General features: G+C 46.2%; 1 protein-coding gene across 1 annotated transcript; it reads right to left on the bottom strand.

The window, feature by feature from the left end:
* Positions 1-99: 99 nt before the first annotated feature.
* On the bottom strand, positions 100-18967 carry gng12b (guanine nucleotide binding protein (G protein), gamma 12b). The gene is made up of 3 exons (XM_040185046.2): positions 18734-18967; positions 2263-2383; positions 100-2174 (listed from the first exon to the last, which is right to left on the bottom strand). The coding sequence occupies exons 2-3, from the start codon at positions 2353-2355 to the stop codon at positions 2049-2051; spliced, it is 219 nt and encodes a 72-aa protein (XP_040040980.1). The 5' UTR covers positions 2356-2383; positions 18734-18967; the 3' UTR covers positions 100-2048.
* Between the last annotated feature and the right edge of the window lie 105 nt (positions 18968-19072).

Genomic DNA, 19072 nt, shown 5'->3' on the forward strand with positions numbered 1-19072 from the left:
CACTTTCACATTAAATAGGTATTAATTGGAAAATAAAACATTTTTAAGACCTAAAACCACTGGTTTATATTCAAAAGCAAAAATCAACTGAAGACATCATTAGCCCAAAAAGTTTAATTTTATTTTTTTTCCAGGCTGAGGTTTGACTGAATGACTACAATTCTATTACAGAACATTAAACAGCTAAAGCAAGCGCATACTAGGGTTCATAGACATATTGCGTACATATTGAGACATATCCTGAAGCGTCAGTGGGCCGGATTTAGCAGCAGGGAATAGTAGAAGTATATTTCATTTCTGCCATAGATCCGCTAAATGCTATACACTGTTCCTTTAATGCAATTTGTTATTGAATATAAGTCTTTTAGAAATATGATGTCATACAATAACAACTTATAGATACTCTCTTCACCAATGGATCTTTCTTATTCACAGTTAAATACAACAACCTTTATTTAACTAGAAGGTAATTGAAAGGTTGTAGCATGATTGCTTTATCAATAAGGCCCTGGCTGGTTATATGTTTTGAATGTGCACAAACGCACAAAAAAGACATATTGTCACAGCTACATACAAAATAAAAAGTGTGTTATAACAGTCATCTGGTGTTGACAGCTTAGTGCAGCTGTAAATCCCGGCTCTGCACACAGAACACAGGGATGTTAAATAGCTGGATCTGATGAAATGGTGATCTCAGTGGTTTTGAATCTTTATTTTCAGCAATAATTGAATAAAAATATATAAAAGGGTCATATACAACGAACAGCAATCTTAAAAGTTGATACTGCTGCTTTTTACTTGCCTTTTAAGAGATAGTTGGGCTGAGTTGATAATTCACGTATAGGCAAATACAAAAAAAGGAGAAAAAAGTATACATTTGGACTGTTTAATCCAAATAATATATCTGTGGTCTTAATATTTCATGACATTTAATAGCTCAATCCTCAATATCCTGAAAATAAAAATCCAATTGACGCTTTAAGTGAATGGTTTGTCTCTGCAAAGGTTGAATTGTACATGTCAGGACAATTTGATTGCTCTGTCTGTGCTTGAAGGAAAAAAGAGAACAATGTAATGGCCAATTTTGAATAACTATCATGATTGAAACTAGATGACAAAAATAAAGCAGGAGCCGTGCATCAGAGGGCCTCCGCTCTTTCCTCTCTGCTTTCATGTGACGGACGGCTCGGTTGGAGCGTCCGCCGACAGGATATCATTACCTCGGCTGCTCGTTATCAGCAGCACACAACCTACAACAGCTCCTTCCGGAAGTCTGATGCAAGTAAGACGTGACAGCTTAAGGCCTCGATCTGATCGGGCCGATGTTGAGGGGGTTTGTTTGTGCGCGCTGAAAAATGGGGGAGTCTGGAATTCTGGGGGTCGACCGTGGCGCATTGAGTAGAGAGGGTGCTCCTAACCCTTACCGCCAGGAACTGCAAGGTTGGTAGTTCAAGTCCCGGCTGCTCCATGTTCCATGTCGAAGTGTCCTTGAGCAAGACACCTAACCCCTATTTGCTCCCTGGGAAAACAATAAAATGCAATGTAAATCGCTTTGGATAAAAGCGTCAGCTAAATGACCTGTAATGTAATTCATGGCTCATCTCAGGCTTCAGATTCAGACTCCTGCGTGTTCTTTGGTGTAACAGCCTTTTTTTATTTTGCCAGGAACAAATCTTGGCATTGTAGCTTTCTGTAAACCGCTGGATACGTTGCATGTGTTTGGACGTTGTTCCATTTGTAAAAAGTCAGCTGGAGATGGTTCTTTATTCACAGTAGATTCGTTACAGTTGTTACGTGACGTTTTATTACAATTAAATAACACAAACCATGATTTTTTTAATGCTAACTAATCATGTCGGGCTGACATTCATTTTTTGGGGTTCAGAAATGTTGACATTCGTATTCCTGTGGTTTGCATTAAAGTACAATACCCCATAGATTTCTGCTGACAGGGTGGGTAACCGTGGCCTTTTGATGAGTTGTGACCTGTGTCACTTATTTCCCACATAGGAATCAAATAGGAAAGCAGCAGGAGTCGAGGCGTGGCTCTACAAAACCGTGCAGGGCTTCTTGTCCTTGAAAGGGTTTTCAGAAGCGCCGAGGCCCATGAGCAGCGGGTCGCTCTTGGCGTGTTCCCCGCAGTAGCGCATCAGGTCCGACGAAGCCTTGGACACCTACGGGAAAAACAAATTCACACCACACACTTAAGAAGTGGACGCGGGGCGCTGAGAGCAGTGCGAGTGACTGTGAATATAAAGGCACCTTTATCCTCTCGATGCTGGCCTCTATCCTCAGCTGCTGCACCATCCGCCTGGCGTGAGCTACGCGACCGGCGTTGTGCATTTTAGAGGGCATTGCAGCCTTTGGACACCTCTGCTCAAACCTGTATTAGAACGACAACACAGCAATACACTTACTCTACATACATGAATTAGTGTGTCGAGGTGCAGTGTATTCAAATGATCACATTTGTCGGATGAAAGAAGCACAAAGGTCATTCCACTGAAACTGTCACTGTCTTTACACAACATTAACTAAATAAATGAATCACATCTGCGCCTAACTTCTTATCTTACCAACAGTTGATTTTCTTATTGGGGTCTAATTGGTTACTAATAACCCCATTTAGATATAAAAATCAGTTTTTTACCAGTTTACCGTGTCGGCCTGGGTCAATGGCAAACACTACAATTGGAACATGCATGACAGTTCGCACACTGGAGCTTTGTGCTAAATACCAACATCAGCATGCTAACATGCTTAGAGTGGCAATAATATCATGCTGATGTACGGCGAGTAATGTTTACCATTGTCACCACTTCATAATTAATAGAATACTGGCTTATTATCCCTGAAGACAAAGTAAAGCTGACCATACACATGATATTGGTCTTGGAAACCTATTGGACAAACACAATTCGACATGATGGTAAGAGATGGAAAGTTAAGAGCATCACCAAATTCCTGTGAGGGACGCTTTGAACCATCTATCAGTGAAAAGTAAGGTAATCACTTCCTCTGGGAACCTTATATCTGATCTAAATGTTGAGCTGAGGGGCCGACAGACATTGCCGCTAAAAGGCATCACAGCTGTTTCCTTGGTTGCAGCACTTACTTCAACGATTGAGCAACAAGCACAATATTGCCAAAATGATTTGAGGAGGAGGTTCTTACATTTTCCACGTGCAACTTCCCAGAAGCGTCAGACAGTTGACTTTATCTGTGATTAACTCATTGTGCGTAAAAGCTGTGTGGCTCAACCTACTATTGTTTCACAATTCCAACTTCCAGCAAACAATGGTTTGCTTTTACCGGCTCATTACGTCACTCCGTAAGCCACTTGGACTGGAAGCTGTTGTGTTGCAAATGTCTCCCTAACGAGAAAGCAGCTAAAACAGTCTGTTTCTTTTCAGATTTCTGCAAAAATATAATTCAATAAAAGAAACTAAGACCGGAATTGCTTCTAGTGAATGAAGAACACTGTGTGTTCAATTTGAAGTAGAACACTGCACATAATGCCGTTAAGCAATAAAGCAGAAGTTCTCTGTGTACCCAGCAATTGCTCGGGGACGTTAACTTGTTCCTGGAACAAGCGCAGCAGAAAGTGACTCTGTGAGACTGAAAAACCCAATATTTGAGGTGTCGTGTATCCATGTTTACAGAGGAGGGGGACACGGTGAAACGGAAGGCAGATGAAACATGGACTACAGAGGGGAGACGAGACCATGCTTCCCTCAACCCCCCCCCATCCTACCCACTCCTTTCCGCTTCCTGCACAGGAAGCAGTATCGCCAGATACCCTCTAAAGTATAAATGATAAAATATGGGGCGGGGGCTTCAAAAATAGAAGCTACACACACAGGGGCCTGTAATAAAAAGAACGGCTGCTGGGGGACTGTTAACGCTTTCCAAAAGATAACATGACATTGAAACCTCAATTGTGCTCTTAGTCTATTCAAGCTGCGTCCATTGTTTGGGCTTTCTTGACCCGTGCACTCATTGTTCCAGGGGACCTGGCGCTCCGAGTCCTGGCTCTCTCCTCAACACAGCTGTAGTTTTTCATATTCAAGCCCCTCAGCTGCACCGGCGAGGCGTGAGCGGACACGAGGAAAGGGAGAGCGGGAGAGCTGCTCTCCCCCCTCCTCCCCCCCCAAACGTCTGCAGGGCTTTGTGTGACGCCAGCGCCGACGTCAGAGCACTAAACATTTGTTGGTAGCTGTAAAAGAGTAACGACTGTTCGGTCGAACTGCTTCAGTTGAGTTTTTAGTTGCACCAGTGCATTGAAAGGGACACTAACGCAAACTCAAACTTTGACATTGCATGTCTTTGATTTCCATGTCTTTCTATCCTTCTTCCACTTGTCACTGTGTTTGCATACAATGTGTATACATACACAGAGGGATAGAGCAAGTGTGGCTGTGTACTGTACACAATACAGAAGCTGCATTGCATTTAGCCAAAGAAAAATGTCATTACAATGCAATGTGAGTGAAGTCACGTGATGTTAAGTGGAAGTGGAACAGCCTGTCTGGCATGGAGCAAGCGTGGCCTTTTAACAGGGATTTAATGCTGTCCTAAATTGGCACGTACATGCATGCGTGTGTGTGCATGTTACACATTTCACAAGAATTGATGGTAAAGAAGAAGGAAGAAAGAAGATAAAGGAGTACAGAAAGGTGAACAACAGAAATAAAGCTGCCGCTGCATGTTGCACTGGGGACCATGTGGTGACTTCTCTCCTCAGACCATAACAACCTAACAACGTGTAGCTTGCTGAAGAACATCACTGCAAGAACACGTTTAAAATGATCACCTCATTGCCATTTTTTGTGGAATCAAGACCTCAGTGAAATTAATGCACGACTGAAAGGAGTCCTGGATGAAATGTACTTCTTTAGGGTGTGTAAATATTTGTATCGTGAGCCTTTAAATCCCTCTAAACAAAAGAATGTCTGCAATGTTTCAGCTGTTGTGTGCACGTCTGCCTCCAGCGTGTATACCTATGTGTGGTACATGTAAGCATGTGGCACACTCAGTGCACTGCACTGCACAAACACAAAGTTCTGCCGAGTTTATGACAGAAGCTTTGACCCTTTTCGGGAAAATGTCTTGCAACTTTTGCCTCAACAAATATACAGTACCAGTCAGAAGGTTAGAGACATTTTCTCATTCAATTTAATGAGAAAGTGTGTCCAAACTTTTGACTGGTACTGAACTGCCTCAAATGAGACTAAAACCAACAGCGAGACAGGACTAAATGTGCATTTGTGTAAAGAACAGGGAGAGAGTACTCAAACGCATGCAACGTTGAGGGGTACAGTACGCGTGAGCAGTTTTCTGTTCCTCCAGAGCAGAGGGAAGCCAACAGGGGGCCTCAGGCACCGGGGGGGGGGGGGGGGGGGGGGGGGGGGCACCACGTGAGTTGAAGGGTTATTTTGAGTAAGGGTTAAGACAGTAATTATGTCTCCTTATATTCTTTCATTATCATCATGAAATATTGATCCATTCAACTATGTTATTAAGGAAGTTTGTATCAAAGCCTTTTTATTTCTCAGTACCCTTAAAGTAGCTGTTAGTTTCAAAAGGGTCGGGGATCCCCAGAATGTAAGGTCAGGTGTCAAATAATGAGAGAAATCAGTGGATTGACAGAAAACGTTTGTGCAACTGACATATCGAAGATCTCTTTTTGGTTGTCTTTGGCAGCCATGGCGATAAGCGGTAACAGCAGGGAGGGACTTTGGAAATCGCTTTCAACAGATGGTCACAAAGGATGGTTCAATTGGTCCATCCTGACTGCAGAAGCTCATACAAGCTTTGGCTCAACAAATGAATGTATTTTGTACAGAGACCAGGACTGAGCAGGAAACAATCCAGCAAAAAACACATATCTATATATTTACATGTGGGCTGACTGGAAAAAAAGTCTGAATCCGCCCCTCCCCCATAAATAAGTGTGTTCCACTGTTATTATTTATCATATCTCTCTAAATAGAAACATAAACTTTAATTATTCATTCATTATTATCATCATTAACTACATTTTCCAAATACAAACCGACGTAGGTGCGTTTGTCCCTCAGATCACAGAGGTGTTATTCGCTGTCTGATAAACAGAAGGCAAGCCGAGCGCTGCGGCCTGAACGATTAGTTATCAGCTGTCCGGTTCCAAAAATGTCCACGGGATACTGAGCGGCTCCATTATCTGCCCGGTGCACTGCTGAACTGCCTGGCAACAACAGCGGCGGGCTGCACGGCCTCGCGCCTCTGCATTAAGCTCTGGGGCTTCAGCGCATGTGGGAGGCACGGTGACAATGCAGACAGGGTATCAGTGCTGTGCCACACTCACGGGGGCCCCTTTGGCACCCAGAGGAACTCGGGCACCGGGACAGCAGTCCAGAGCTTTTTACAAGTTTAACTGCGCCTTCATGAGCGCTAATCTCAGACAGCCCGATGCTATCTGGGAGCCAGACTGCCCAGTGAGGCGTGCACAGGAAAGAGACAGAGGCCTCCCCAAAGAGAAACAAACACGCAGCGTCGCTTCGTCGTCTGCTGGAGACAACTGCATGATTCACGCTTACGCACACATTCCGATCTGCAGGGAACGCCGTAGATTATCCAGGCGTCGCGGGCGCTGTACGAAAGGCTTTGAAGGCCCGCCGATGTGAAGGCGGCCGACTTGAAAAGCCACCCAGGAGATGTGGGCGAACCGGCCGCCGAGGGTTCCGAGCCGTTGAGTCACAGGCTGTCGAGTTTCTCTCTGGGCTCCGCCGCGCAGCTTTCCCCTGCACGCTGCCGCGCCACCCAACCCCGATTGCCGAGGGAGAGGTCGGCCGTGGGGCAACAGATCCTCACTCCGGTTTCTGGCCCCATGTGCGGAGAAACAGGTTCCTTTGGGCGCCTGTTAGTGTGCGTGTGTGTGTGTGTGCGTTGGTGGTACATCCTGCAGACAGACGCAGACGTTTAAAAAGTTCAAAGGTCTGAACAGTTTGCTTCAGATTCCCTGAGAAATAATTTGATCTATCTTCACACACACACACACACACACACGCGGTACGGTGAATACCAGCCATGGATTAGTACCCTCTTTGAAGTTTTTCTCTAATGTGTTTGGAAGACAAGCAGTCAAAACGCCCTGATCCAGGTGCTCTCTCTTCTACTACACGTCACATCACATCATGCATGTGCACACGGATTTATTCCCTGATCTGCTTTGATTGCATTCCAAAAAAAAAGAGATGACAAACAAATAAAATACCCCACAATGTCTGGAGCCAAATGTGGACGGGGCCGACGCACGGCAACACCTACAGCTGCTGTTGTTGAACAAAGAGGCGCTGTCACACACGTGCATGTGGTTAACATGCAAACCTGTTGTCGCGTGCAGGATACTCACTTTGAAATGTCACAACAAAGAATTAGATGCCGGACATGAAATGTGTAACACAGACTCGTCTAAAACTTCATTTTAAAAGGGTGACAAGCGTTGCAACCGGCCGTATTTGATCCAAAGGATTTTACATGGGAGAGTTTCTTTAGCTCATTGCTGCAGGACTTTAGTAATTGGGTTAAAGGCCGAGCTTCATAACCACACGCATGGAGTGCAAGGTGTGTTTTGAAAAGACAAAACAAACACAGAATGGTTTAAGATTACATTCAAGTTGTGGGATTCCAGCAGACTAATAATATCCAAGTGAGATCACCCTGTAAACGTCACTCGCTCGTGACGCCGTCAGACAGATCGCCGCAGTGCTGGCTTTCCACTGCAGGGTTACAGACTAAACTCCTTTTTTTGCTGCCGTGTAGTTTTGTCAATTTTATATTCCACAGCAGACGATGGGCGCTCAGCGCAGGTGGGCTTCTGCCTGCGCTACAGTCGTAGACCCCCGCTGTACGCCGGCGGTCCGCTCATAGAGCAGGGCCGTACCTCAATGAGAGGGGAAGCGGGGTCTTCCTTCAATGTGTGATTAGGCAAGACACCCCAAAGCGCTCCCGCGCGCTGTGAGCGGATGCTCGTGAATTGTTAGTTAGAACCCCGACGGTGGACATCAGCGTGTGAACGAGCGGATGATGACGTGTGGTTTGAAAGCGCTTTGAGTGGTAGGAAGACTGGAACAGCACGACACGACAAGTAAAGATCCATTTGTCATTCAACATTCAGCTGACGTCGCATTAAATAGTCTCGACATCATCTTCAACGCAAAAGTGGGTCCTCTCGCTGGGACCTTTCTATCAGCCTACAGACGGAGGAACTTCTCTACTGATCTGATTGCTGATCTAACTAAACTCCATTCATTTCAAATCTGGGTTGAGTGAATTTTAAAAAGTCTGGGCCACTATTGATCGTAGCTTGGTTATAATAATAATAAAAGTAGCTCCAAACTAGCCAGTTTGTCGGCATCTATTACATCTATTTGTAGACCCTTGTCAACGTATATATTACCCTTCCTCAGATTTTAGATAAAACCCCAATATCTCTGCTGTCAGCGATATATAAATCCTCTGAAGACAACAAAAACGCCTCTGCCCCGGTGGAAGAGGCCCGGGGGGTACAGCTGAGTGCAGCAGTTAATGGACCCTTAGTCAGCCCTGTCTGCTCACTGATCCGACGCCGTGCGAGCGGCCTGTCTTCACCTTATCTTGCTGTTCACAGTGTCTCTAAGACAATAGAGTCACACGGAGCGGCTGCATGGACGGAGAGCTCCAGACATGCTTTTGTGGTTTGGTGAAAAAGTCGCAAACTTGATGGATCCTGCATTGTTGTCTTCTACTATAGGTGAGGGATTGTGTGTTGCAGTGTGCGATATCTTTGTGTGCACGGTGGGTCGGACCTCTGTTTCCTGTTGAGTGGGAGAGATTTTCTATGCCGTTGGTATCTCTGCACAAATGCACCGAGCTGTCTCCACCCTATCATGGGAGAAAAACTCCCACCAACAGTAAAAAGAAAAAAAGGAAAATCCCCGCTCTCTGCATTCGCTGAAATCCCCCCGGGGGGGGGGCCCACACTCTTCCACCAATACTTCCTGCAGCCCGGGCCAGTCCTGGATCTGCAGGGGTCTCCCCGACAACTGAGCTTTGTCTAGACAGAAACCAATGCTCCGCTCACCAGATCGGAATTCAGTAAAACCCACAGCTCTCCATTCTCACACCACCTTTAGCCAGCCGCTCTCATACGGCACCGAACAACAAGGCACCGCTCTTATTGTGTCAACAATCCAACATGTACGCTCCAACACCAGCCTGCTATTCATGGAGGTAAGAGATATTGGTGCATTTTGCCAAACAAAGTGTGCTCTTCGCATCATAATCAGCCCTTCTTTGCTTCTAAATGTGAATGTAAAAAAAGGGTGTCGAAACTGGCTTTAACTGCTACACAAGCTGATCAAGTTCAGCTTGCTCGATATCAAGTTTGGAAACCTGCAATGTGGGCTGCAAAGCACGCGGCACGAAGGACATGAAGAGCTGAAGGAAGAGTCAGGCAAAGAGGTTGTTTTTGTCAACAGCAGCAGCTCGTCCCCCCACAAGTCTTAAGGTTGCACACAGAGCTACTATCACCTTTCCCCCACTTCCCCACGTGCCCAACACACAAACACACACACACCCACAGGCATCATTTTGCATGCATGCTAAGGTTTCTTTGTGTTCAGTCCTTTGTGGATTCTGTCTGTCTGGGAAGGTTTATTGGGATACTGTGATTGGTGTAAAATGTATGCAACAATTCTGGTCATTTCTCCGTCAAAACAGTATTATTATTATTCTTCACGCAAGGCTGTAATAGGTGTGATGACAACTACACCCCGTTAAATAATCGCCTAAATCTGAGAAGCTTTTTCATTTTCTATCCTTATTTCTAGAAAAAGGAAGAAACATAAACCATCCAACATGTGACCTGTGGATAAAAGAATGAAGGAACTTTCTGGGCACTTGGGGAGAATCCGATGCAGCACGTGGGGCGCCGCATTCCAGAGTCTATATTTAGATTAATCGGATGCATGCAAGACTCTTATATAACAAACATAAATTGAATTGACTGAAAAGCATCCACAGCTGTTGACGTGTGCACGGCAGATCGACTGGAGCAGCAAATGCTGCAACGACACAGTGAGACATGGAGCAGATGGATAAGGAAAGTGCTCCTGCACGTGCACCATGCTGAGGGAAGGTGGTGGTAGGTGATAGGCAGGCCAGATTGCTTATCATGACGGACAAAAGACGGAGAGAGAAGCAGAATAAGGGGAGGGCTGGGAAAAGAAAAATACAGCCTCTTGACCTCAGTAATTGGAATGAGTCGCCCACCTCCCACCCTCTCTTCTCCTTGCTGTGAACTTTGGAGCACCCCAGCGCTGAGTGAGCAATATAGTGCACATAATGAGCCACCGCAGGGGAGGGTTAAGGACGTAAGAGCTGCGGCGGTGGACACTGTGTACCGAGTGTCCTTTTAGGGAGGCTCCACGTGTGGCTGCAGGTTTGGTCTCTTGTGATCTCCCGTTCCGGAGGCCTCCCTTTCAGGAGCCTGGAGTCTTGACGTATTCGTAATCTGCCCTTTGTACCTACACGTTAGTCACAGCCAGTTTGCATAGAGAGTGAGATGCAGGCAAATGAAACAGGTATTATTAACCGAGAAAGAATGCCAAACATCCACCTCACCCAGCTCTGCACAAGGTTCACTGCAGGCAGAGTTCACGTTTCATAGCGAGCACACGGGACAGGTTTGTGCGTTCTCATTTGTTTCAAGATGGTATTTGGTAAATGCCTGCGTTTTACAATTGCAGGCATGACGTTTTGCAGCATCCCAACTGTGATTTAGTTGTTCTGCATTTTGCTGTAACTTGCATATTAAAACGTATCCGTATAACAGCTGTAATCGTGTCCACTGGAAGATATTCACCAAAAAAGAACCCTCAAAAAATGTAATAAATAGTTAATGAAGGGTCTGACTAAATTGTGTTGGGCACTTCCCTATCTCCTCCTGTTTCATCTGTCCAATGAGGGAAGGAAATGCCCCGGGGTATAACCATACAGTATTTGCATATGCTGTTAAATATATGCATAACACTGTTTGGTTTACTGAAGGAACATCTTGAATGTATGTAATGCACTGAAGAAGTTGCAAACACAACGCTGTCATAGCATTACCTTTTAAGTTCATATTACTATCAGGTGACAATTTACACAATTGCATTTTTGGAGCAACATCATACATCGGAGTTGTACTGTATACCGACAAATACAAGTCCAATATTCACTCTCTTTCAGCTCAATTTTGTGTCTCTACCAACATCTGAGGCAAATATACTTCTGTTGAGCTGCTGTATGCTCCACTATGTTCACCAGCTAGTTATACTTTTTCTCCTAATGCGTCTGCAAAGAGCTGACCGCTGGGAGGAAAGCAGGCCGGTGACAGTCGATCTGAACAGAACGGTTGCTGCAAGCTCCAGGAAGCCAGATTCAGGGGATAATTCTTTGTACTCTATCACATCGTTGTCATATTGTTTTCACATATTGCAATTCGCTACGTTGTTACATAAATATTAAATATTGACCAAATCCGCTTTTGGTACCGTACAGTAGATACTGTATGTGTGAATCATTCCAAAGGGAGGAGAGCCCCTTCTCGTCGCCACCACACCCCTCAGACTACAACACGGTTCCTAAGTTCCTCCGTCAGAGGGAAGCTCTGCAATATAAAAGGGACCAGATGGAGGAAACGAGTTTTCTCGTGGCACTCGTGCGTGTGTGCTCAGTGTAGACCACCGTGCAGAGACTGATTCCATCTTTAACAGGGTGTGGCATTGTGGCTGCCTAAAAGCTAAGTGTGTTTGTCCGTTCTAGTGCAGACGCTCGACAAGTGAGAGCCAACGCGATATAATGGGGGACAGAAAGGGGAACAGAAATGTGCTTGTCTCATAAAAGGCCTGCATGCAGAAACATCAACCACGATCCATGGAATCAAGTCACAGGGAACCTCGTAGGAAAATGTTCAATGTTTACTGAGCGCGTCACTGTCACGGCAAATGTTTGACAATGAAAATCAAACCGACCCTTTTAGAATGGGCTCCATCACGTTACAGCGAACCATTGTGTGAGTGGGAACATTTACGCCGTCATGAGGTCACAAGGACCCGGACCGTCTGCTCCCTAAAACAGCACACACGTGTAGTTTGGAATGGTAACCTGCTCACTGAACATGATGAGCAACCACAAGCTTCCAAAACCCAAATTGCATCACCGCAGTCGACGATGACCTATGCGACGTCGCCTCGGACCCGGTCCGGTGCAGAGAGTTCAAATGACGACCGAGCCGTTTGCAGCCGTGCGTTTTTTGGGGCTTTATAACGCTGTATTCATTCAAAGCAGCGAGCCAGGATCTCACAGGGAAAGTATGCGAGCGCTGGTTGCAGTGGTTTGTTTTCAGAACAGAGTAACTCCAATGGAACGCGGGCTGCAATGGCCAGCAGTGCACCGCCCCGCTTCGCCCCTAATGAACATCAATCAAAGGCGCATTCTTACAGCGGCACAGACCTCCGAGTGTATACTTTCAAGGGTAGCAATTAAAAACAACTTATTTCTGGACTGGAAAATATTTCGTTTGCCACTGTCTGGTGGAGGAAAATGTCTGAGAGGAGAGGGAAAAAAATCGAAAATCAAAGCAGGAAAGAGCGGCTTGTGGAAAAGAATCCCAGGCATGTGACTGGTGGCTGGGCAGATTCTCCGTGCAGGGTGACATCCCGGACTGCTGCATGGTCTTCCTCTCCTAACTGCCAGGCCCTTTGTTAACTGGAATCTAACATTCCCCGCACGAAAGATCAGGGTGGCTGGGATTCCTGTCTTGCAGACACGTGGGCCTCAGCACAGGAGCGTCTCGAAGTGGACACGGCGGCAGATAAAGCAGCCAGTGTTTATTGTCTGGACCCTGCAGCCACGAGAGCGGAGGGAGGGAGACATGCTGTCGCTGTGCAGAAGCACTTTCCTCCAAAGGGAGCTTCTATGCATCGGCATGTAGAACGACGGGCACCAGTGCGATGTAAAAAGAGCCAATGGTATTTTAAACTATTGCAGAAAAAGTTCTGTGCCATTGTTAATGGCTTTTGAAGCATGAATGCATTTGGCAAAAGAGGAGATCGGCTATAAACAGACAGCCGTAAACCTTTTGTAATCTGATTTAACTATATGTGGCTAAGCTCTGACAATCCTTCAAAATTATTTGCAGAAATATTAAAGTAAAGATTCTAGATGTTAAAAACTTTACTTTGTAAAGACACCATGCATGCAATGAGCCTGTGTTGAAACACGTGCCAATCTCTGACTAAAGGAGCACACGCGGACCAAGCAGTGTCTGTAGAAAGACACGGTGAGAAAATGCATTGAGCATTGGTGTGAAAAACCTTTCCAAGTGGGATCTGCAGTGTCCTGGATGTCGAGTGGGCTGATAACATGTCAAAAGGAGGGAAAAGGAGGCAAAGAAGGGGGGGGGGGGAGTAATTACACATCTAACCCTGCAGCAATAATTCATTCACACTAATGGTTTTGTGTAGGCACAATGCTGACCGGGGGTGGACTCTGATTTCCTCACACGGGAAATGTTCCTGTGCTAATAAACTACATAATACTGCCTTTTTTCAAAGTATTAATCCAAAGCATATGGTTTACACTGTAAATATTTTTAAAGGTGCAAAAGGGAAGGAGTGTAATTCGGAGGCTGATGATGCCCAAGCTGCACACGGGTGGAACTTGTCCTTCTTAAAAGCCAACATGTGTCCACATTACGGCTGCGAAGATATGGACGCTAATCTTAAGAGCCATCCACACGCATCCAGGGCACTTCACAGGCCACCCACCACTCACCAGTGTGAATTAGAGGGGCACGCACATAAATAACATTAAGGACGTAAACCTCTGGAAGTCTGAGATTTATTTTTACAAGCAACAAAGAGTAGCCTACATGGCAGACCCTGAGAAGAGAAGAAAGCGTCTCAGGACAGCACACACGGCAGGAAAAACACGCAGATCAAAGAGGGTTTTTTTTTTTTTTTCCTTTCTTCCGCTGCCTTGAAAGAATTGAAGCGGGACATGTGTAGCACGAGGGAAACAATCAGTTTCACGTGCAGACTTATGAGCTGTTTCCATCCAGCGGTACAGAGCGCAAGCAGCTGGCTCGCTGGTCAGGGATGCAAGTCATCAGACTCAGTTGATCAAATGAGCATTAACCACACTGCTTCCTGCACAGGGAAGAGCCACTCCCGCCTCTGCCCGTAGCTAACCAACATGTGTAGGAGTGTGTGTATGCCTGTGGGGGGGGGGGCTGTAAAGGAAGCGGATGAGGTGCAACCGAGCAGAAGGAAAGACGATGCCCATATATGAGCAGATGCTTATGAAACAGGATGGAGTGCGTGCCTCAAAGAGGCCTGGGACCTCCCTTGGGTGCGACAATGGGGCAGTAAATTCGTAAACCTCCTCCTACTCGAATAAACACACACCCCCGAAAGCTCAAGTTTCACCAAGCCCAAAACTTTGATTCAACCTGCGACTTAAGTACACATCCCCCCCCCCGAGCGGTTATTGTGACCATGAGGAGCAGCCAGGTGTTGAGAAGATGAACCCTGAGCCTGACAGGTGAGCGCAGAGCGGGTTTCGGTTTCTGCCAGCAGACGTCTGCCAGCCAATCAGCACACGCTGGCAGGTAAGAGAGAGGAAATGAACACACACTCAGCAGCTGGGCAACTTTTACGAGTCTCACGTTACATCACAACGGACGCAAACACGTGTACCTGGTTCCAATCCAAAAGGTGTCTCTGGGCAAATTATTTTGTCCATTTCAGATTGTTTTTCCATTTCCCAACACGAAGTTAAGTGACTGACTAACATGCGACATATTTATATGATAATTCCTGATCTACCAGCACACGCGATCCGCCCCTTATTCTCCCCTACGGAAACATGTTTTTGTTGTGATTAACTCATAAATGTCACTATTAATGGCATGAAAAACAAGTTGTTTACCAATCGATGCAGCAACGAGCCATTGTGCTTTACGCACAACATGCTACGACAACATGCTACGGTTCTTCTCAGTGAATGCATCTGCAATGCTCTGACCCGAAATGGACAAAGAAGGACCTTTCTCGGATGATGTGTCAAAGTTTGAGCAAGCAGCCTTGAGGAAGGGTCATCTTAAACCCTGGGGAGTAGAGACGGTGGGCTGATACTGCCACCATGTGGAGGAGGCACAGAACACTGCGGAGGGAGGGACCTTTGAACCGTAGACAAATAGGAAGGATCATTTTAAAAAAAGAGGCTATAGCTGTGGTCTGGATCGAAGACAATAAATAAATAAATATCGGATAACTTCTTGCGGATTAACATTAAAAAAGGGAAAGGTCTGTTCTAAGGCATCCGTGTTGTCTAAAGCCACTTCAATGCTACAACTCCACTTCCATTGCACTTCCATACAATTGGGGGATGAACGTGATACGGACTGGAGCACATGTAACACCTGGAAAACTCTCAATGATGTGCTTATTGCTTCATTATCTATTAGATGGAAGCTGATTGACATCCTCACGGACCAATTCTCCTCTCATCTTACCCGGGGTCGGGTCGTGGGTCAAATATACATACATTTCATATAGGATATTTGTGACTAGCCATTCATTAGTTGTGCTGGTCTACTCTGAACACACACACATACTGTATATCCCTGTTTATTTTAATCTCTTATCCGCATAGATGTTTTTAGATGGTGTACAGATTATAAAGCCTCTCGAGTCCAATTCTTCATATTGGGATGTAAATGTGTTTTGAGAAATGACTGAACGTCTCAGCCATCTTCCTCCAATACACCGGACGTATTTACCTTCCAGTGTGACTGAGAGCATTCGCAACGTCGAGAACCTAAAAAGGCTGCTCGCTCCCGCCTGCAACACGCCTGTTGACCAGCAGAGGGGCAGCGCCTGGCGGGCCGGTGACGCCGGCTGGCTGGACATATGAAGGACGTGTGAGGACCGGGGCTGATTAATAATGGAGAGAGCGGTGCAGCAATGTTTGTAACCTGATGCCTCTCCCAGTGACAGGGAAGGCGGGGGGACGCTGGGGGACGCGGGGGGGGCGCTGGGGGGGAAACCGTCACCTCAAACGGGTGCCGCTGCTCCTACGGAGACACTGAGCTGTGTGGGGAAAGATCTCAGGTGACACGTGTTGGGGGGGGGTCCCAGCATGCATCTGTATGGAGATATGTGCTACATGAAGGACTGTGACTGTGAACGCATGTAAACACAACACAGCAAAATGGACTCAGAGCAACTGTTGACCCATTGAACCGACGCTCAGCCGTTTGTTGTTGTACAACGCTGACACCAAGGATGTGACACCACGCGCTTTGTTACCAGTTGCCTGGCAACCTCTTAGTTCCCTGTCCGGTGTATGATTTTGCTGTCCACTTTCAATGCAGCGTGGGGGGAGAGAAAATAAGAATGCGACATCATGTTAAAGCCGCACTTAACAAATCTTATTAAGTGCAGCTTGTGCAACACACACACGCTCGCTATGACTTGATTGCTGCCAATCGACTATCTGCCAAACCACATTACCAAAGAGAGCCCGAGAGCCAAACTGATCTGTGCTTTATTCCCAAAGCCCCCCCTGCAAGCTTACTCACATCAGGTATAACAGCAATAAAGCACAAATAATGAAGCTAGATTAAACAACATAATGTCTGATAAACTGAGATACTCTGTGTTTTCAAAACGGCACCAAAGCTTATACACAAGGCAACGTGCAGTTATCAAGTGAGTGACACATTCAGATTTTTAAAACAACGCCTCCACTTGACACGACACAAATGTTGCACTCAATATGCCGTGTGATGAAGTCACCGGATCACCGTGAAGGACCTGAAATCTCTGATCAGAGTAACTCTTACTCAAAGCGTATGCTAATATTAGCATGTGTTTAAAACCGGAAAGAAGCATCTGTGGCTCACGGGGTGGATGATGAAACCCTGGAAAAGGAGTTACTGCATTGGAGTTGAAATGCATCGTGTAAACGTCCACTTCAACCCCCCCCCATCGCGGTGACGCAAGCCGGCTGGGGGGGGAGGGGGGCCGGAGGCCCCGCTGTGCTGGCTCCACGCGCCGGCTGAAGCTTTGTGACCAGAGCAGTGACGCACAGGCGAGCTGCCCGGAGGCCCAGCGTGGAATTTGAGTATTTGAGTAGAGGGACACAAGTGTGTGTGTGTGTGTGTGTGTGTGTGTGTGTGTGTGTGTGTGTGTGTGTGTGTGTGTGTGTGTGTGTGTGTGTGTGTGTGTGTGTGTGTGTGTGTGTGTGTGGGTGTGTGTGTGTGAGTGAGAGAGAGGGAGATAGGGGCACTTTCATGAGATTACACTGGCGCTAAGGTCCACACCGGTAGCTGTGGTGTAACCAGGCAACACAGCCCAAAAAACAACCCACGTCAGCATCAAAAACCCACTCAAGTGGAATCACACGCAGCCACCCGAAGCCCTGCGTCGCTGAGAAGACAAGTCAGATAATGCAAGTAATGAAGCGTTCAAACAGCAGCTGGATGGAACACCTCTGGGGCCGAGTGTAGTTTTCTAATAGGCTTTTAAATCTTTTTGTTTGCCCTCTGACAGAGATGAGCGGTCTCTATTTGTGACAGCGAGAGACAGAATATCTAAAAGGGAAATCCATAAAAACACATCATATAAAAGTGATTTGTATTTGATTGTGCGAAATAAGTATTTGAGCAAAACATGACTCGGTGGTGGAGAAGGAGTTGGCGAGCACAGAGGTTGGATATTTTTTGGATTTTGCCAATCCACGACCTTAACGTGCTTCTTCTTGAGCCGCTGCTTTGTCGCCTTGGTGGTATGTTTTGGGTCATTGTTGCACGACCCGTTCCCAGTGTCCCGAGGGAAGGAGATGATGCCTCAGACCTTGATTTTGGTCTCATTGGACCACATCACCTTCCCCCAAGCAGGGGCATTTTAATCCATGATGGCGTGGTGTGTCACCGATGTCTCTAGATCGTCCACAAGTTCTGGGCTGATCCCCCACCTCTCCCATGACGATTGATCATTGTCTGGAGCGATTGAAGGTCATTGCAGAGTTCTTACATTTCCAAAAATTGACACCAACAGTTGTCTTCTTCTCACCAAGCTGAGGTCCTTAAACAGCTCTCTGGTCTCTTTTTTGGTGAAAAGGTTTGTACCTGACTGATTGATTCTGCGGACGGGAGTCTTGGATGGAGGTAATGAGTAGAGATCGAGTACTTTCTTAAACCAAGTTACAAATCCAACCTGGTGTCTGGGAGATCAAACGCGTATTTCACGTAATCAAATGCAAATCGTGTGTTTTTTCAGTGGGTAAACTAAAGAAATCAACAAGGGATCAAATCATCATTTGCTCCTCTGCCTTTTGCCTGCAGACATTGTTTCTGCGTGTGTCCATGTGAGACATTTACTGAATGTTAAAATAAGATCGGACTTATCATTTCCACGGGGGACTTAAACGTTTGACCCCCTCCCGATGTAAAATGGGGACATCGAAGTTCAGAGAAGGAAGGTTTGCAATCTGTTAAGCAGCGCAACCGTTTTGTATATATTTTTAATATTTAATCGTCTGACTTTCTATGCGCACCGGTCACTTCTTCTACATTAAAAGGCACGTGAGCAACCGGTGATCGAACAGATGTTAACATGACCACCATTTAAACAGGAAACACCTTTGGTCGGACACTCACCTGCCTCTCGGTTGTTGCTTTTTTGTTTGGGGGGTTTTTCAAAGACGAGCGGAGCTCCTTTTATTCTGTATTTTTAAAAACAAAAACAAATCCCTCGAGCTGTGTGAAATGCAAAAGTTTCACGGAGCAGAAGATGGACATATCTCGCCGTCGGTGACAGGAGACAAGGAGAGACATCTGCGGCTGCCTTGTTGGGACGCGTGTCCCCTGATGGAGACGCCACGGCGCCCTCTGCTGGCGCATCTGGGTACTGGTCCCTACTACCGCCAACATCTGGTTCATTCTACAAGTATTCTATGGTTTGCATATGAGCATGAATTGCTTTTTGAATGCGTGTGC

This window comes from Gasterosteus aculeatus, chromosome 8 (genome assembly GCF_964276395.1).
Source record: "Gasterosteus aculeatus chromosome 8, fGasAcu3.hap1.1, whole genome shotgun sequence".
Classification (NCBI taxonomy): Eukaryota; Metazoa; Chordata; class Actinopteri; order Perciformes; family Gasterosteidae; genus Gasterosteus; species Gasterosteus aculeatus.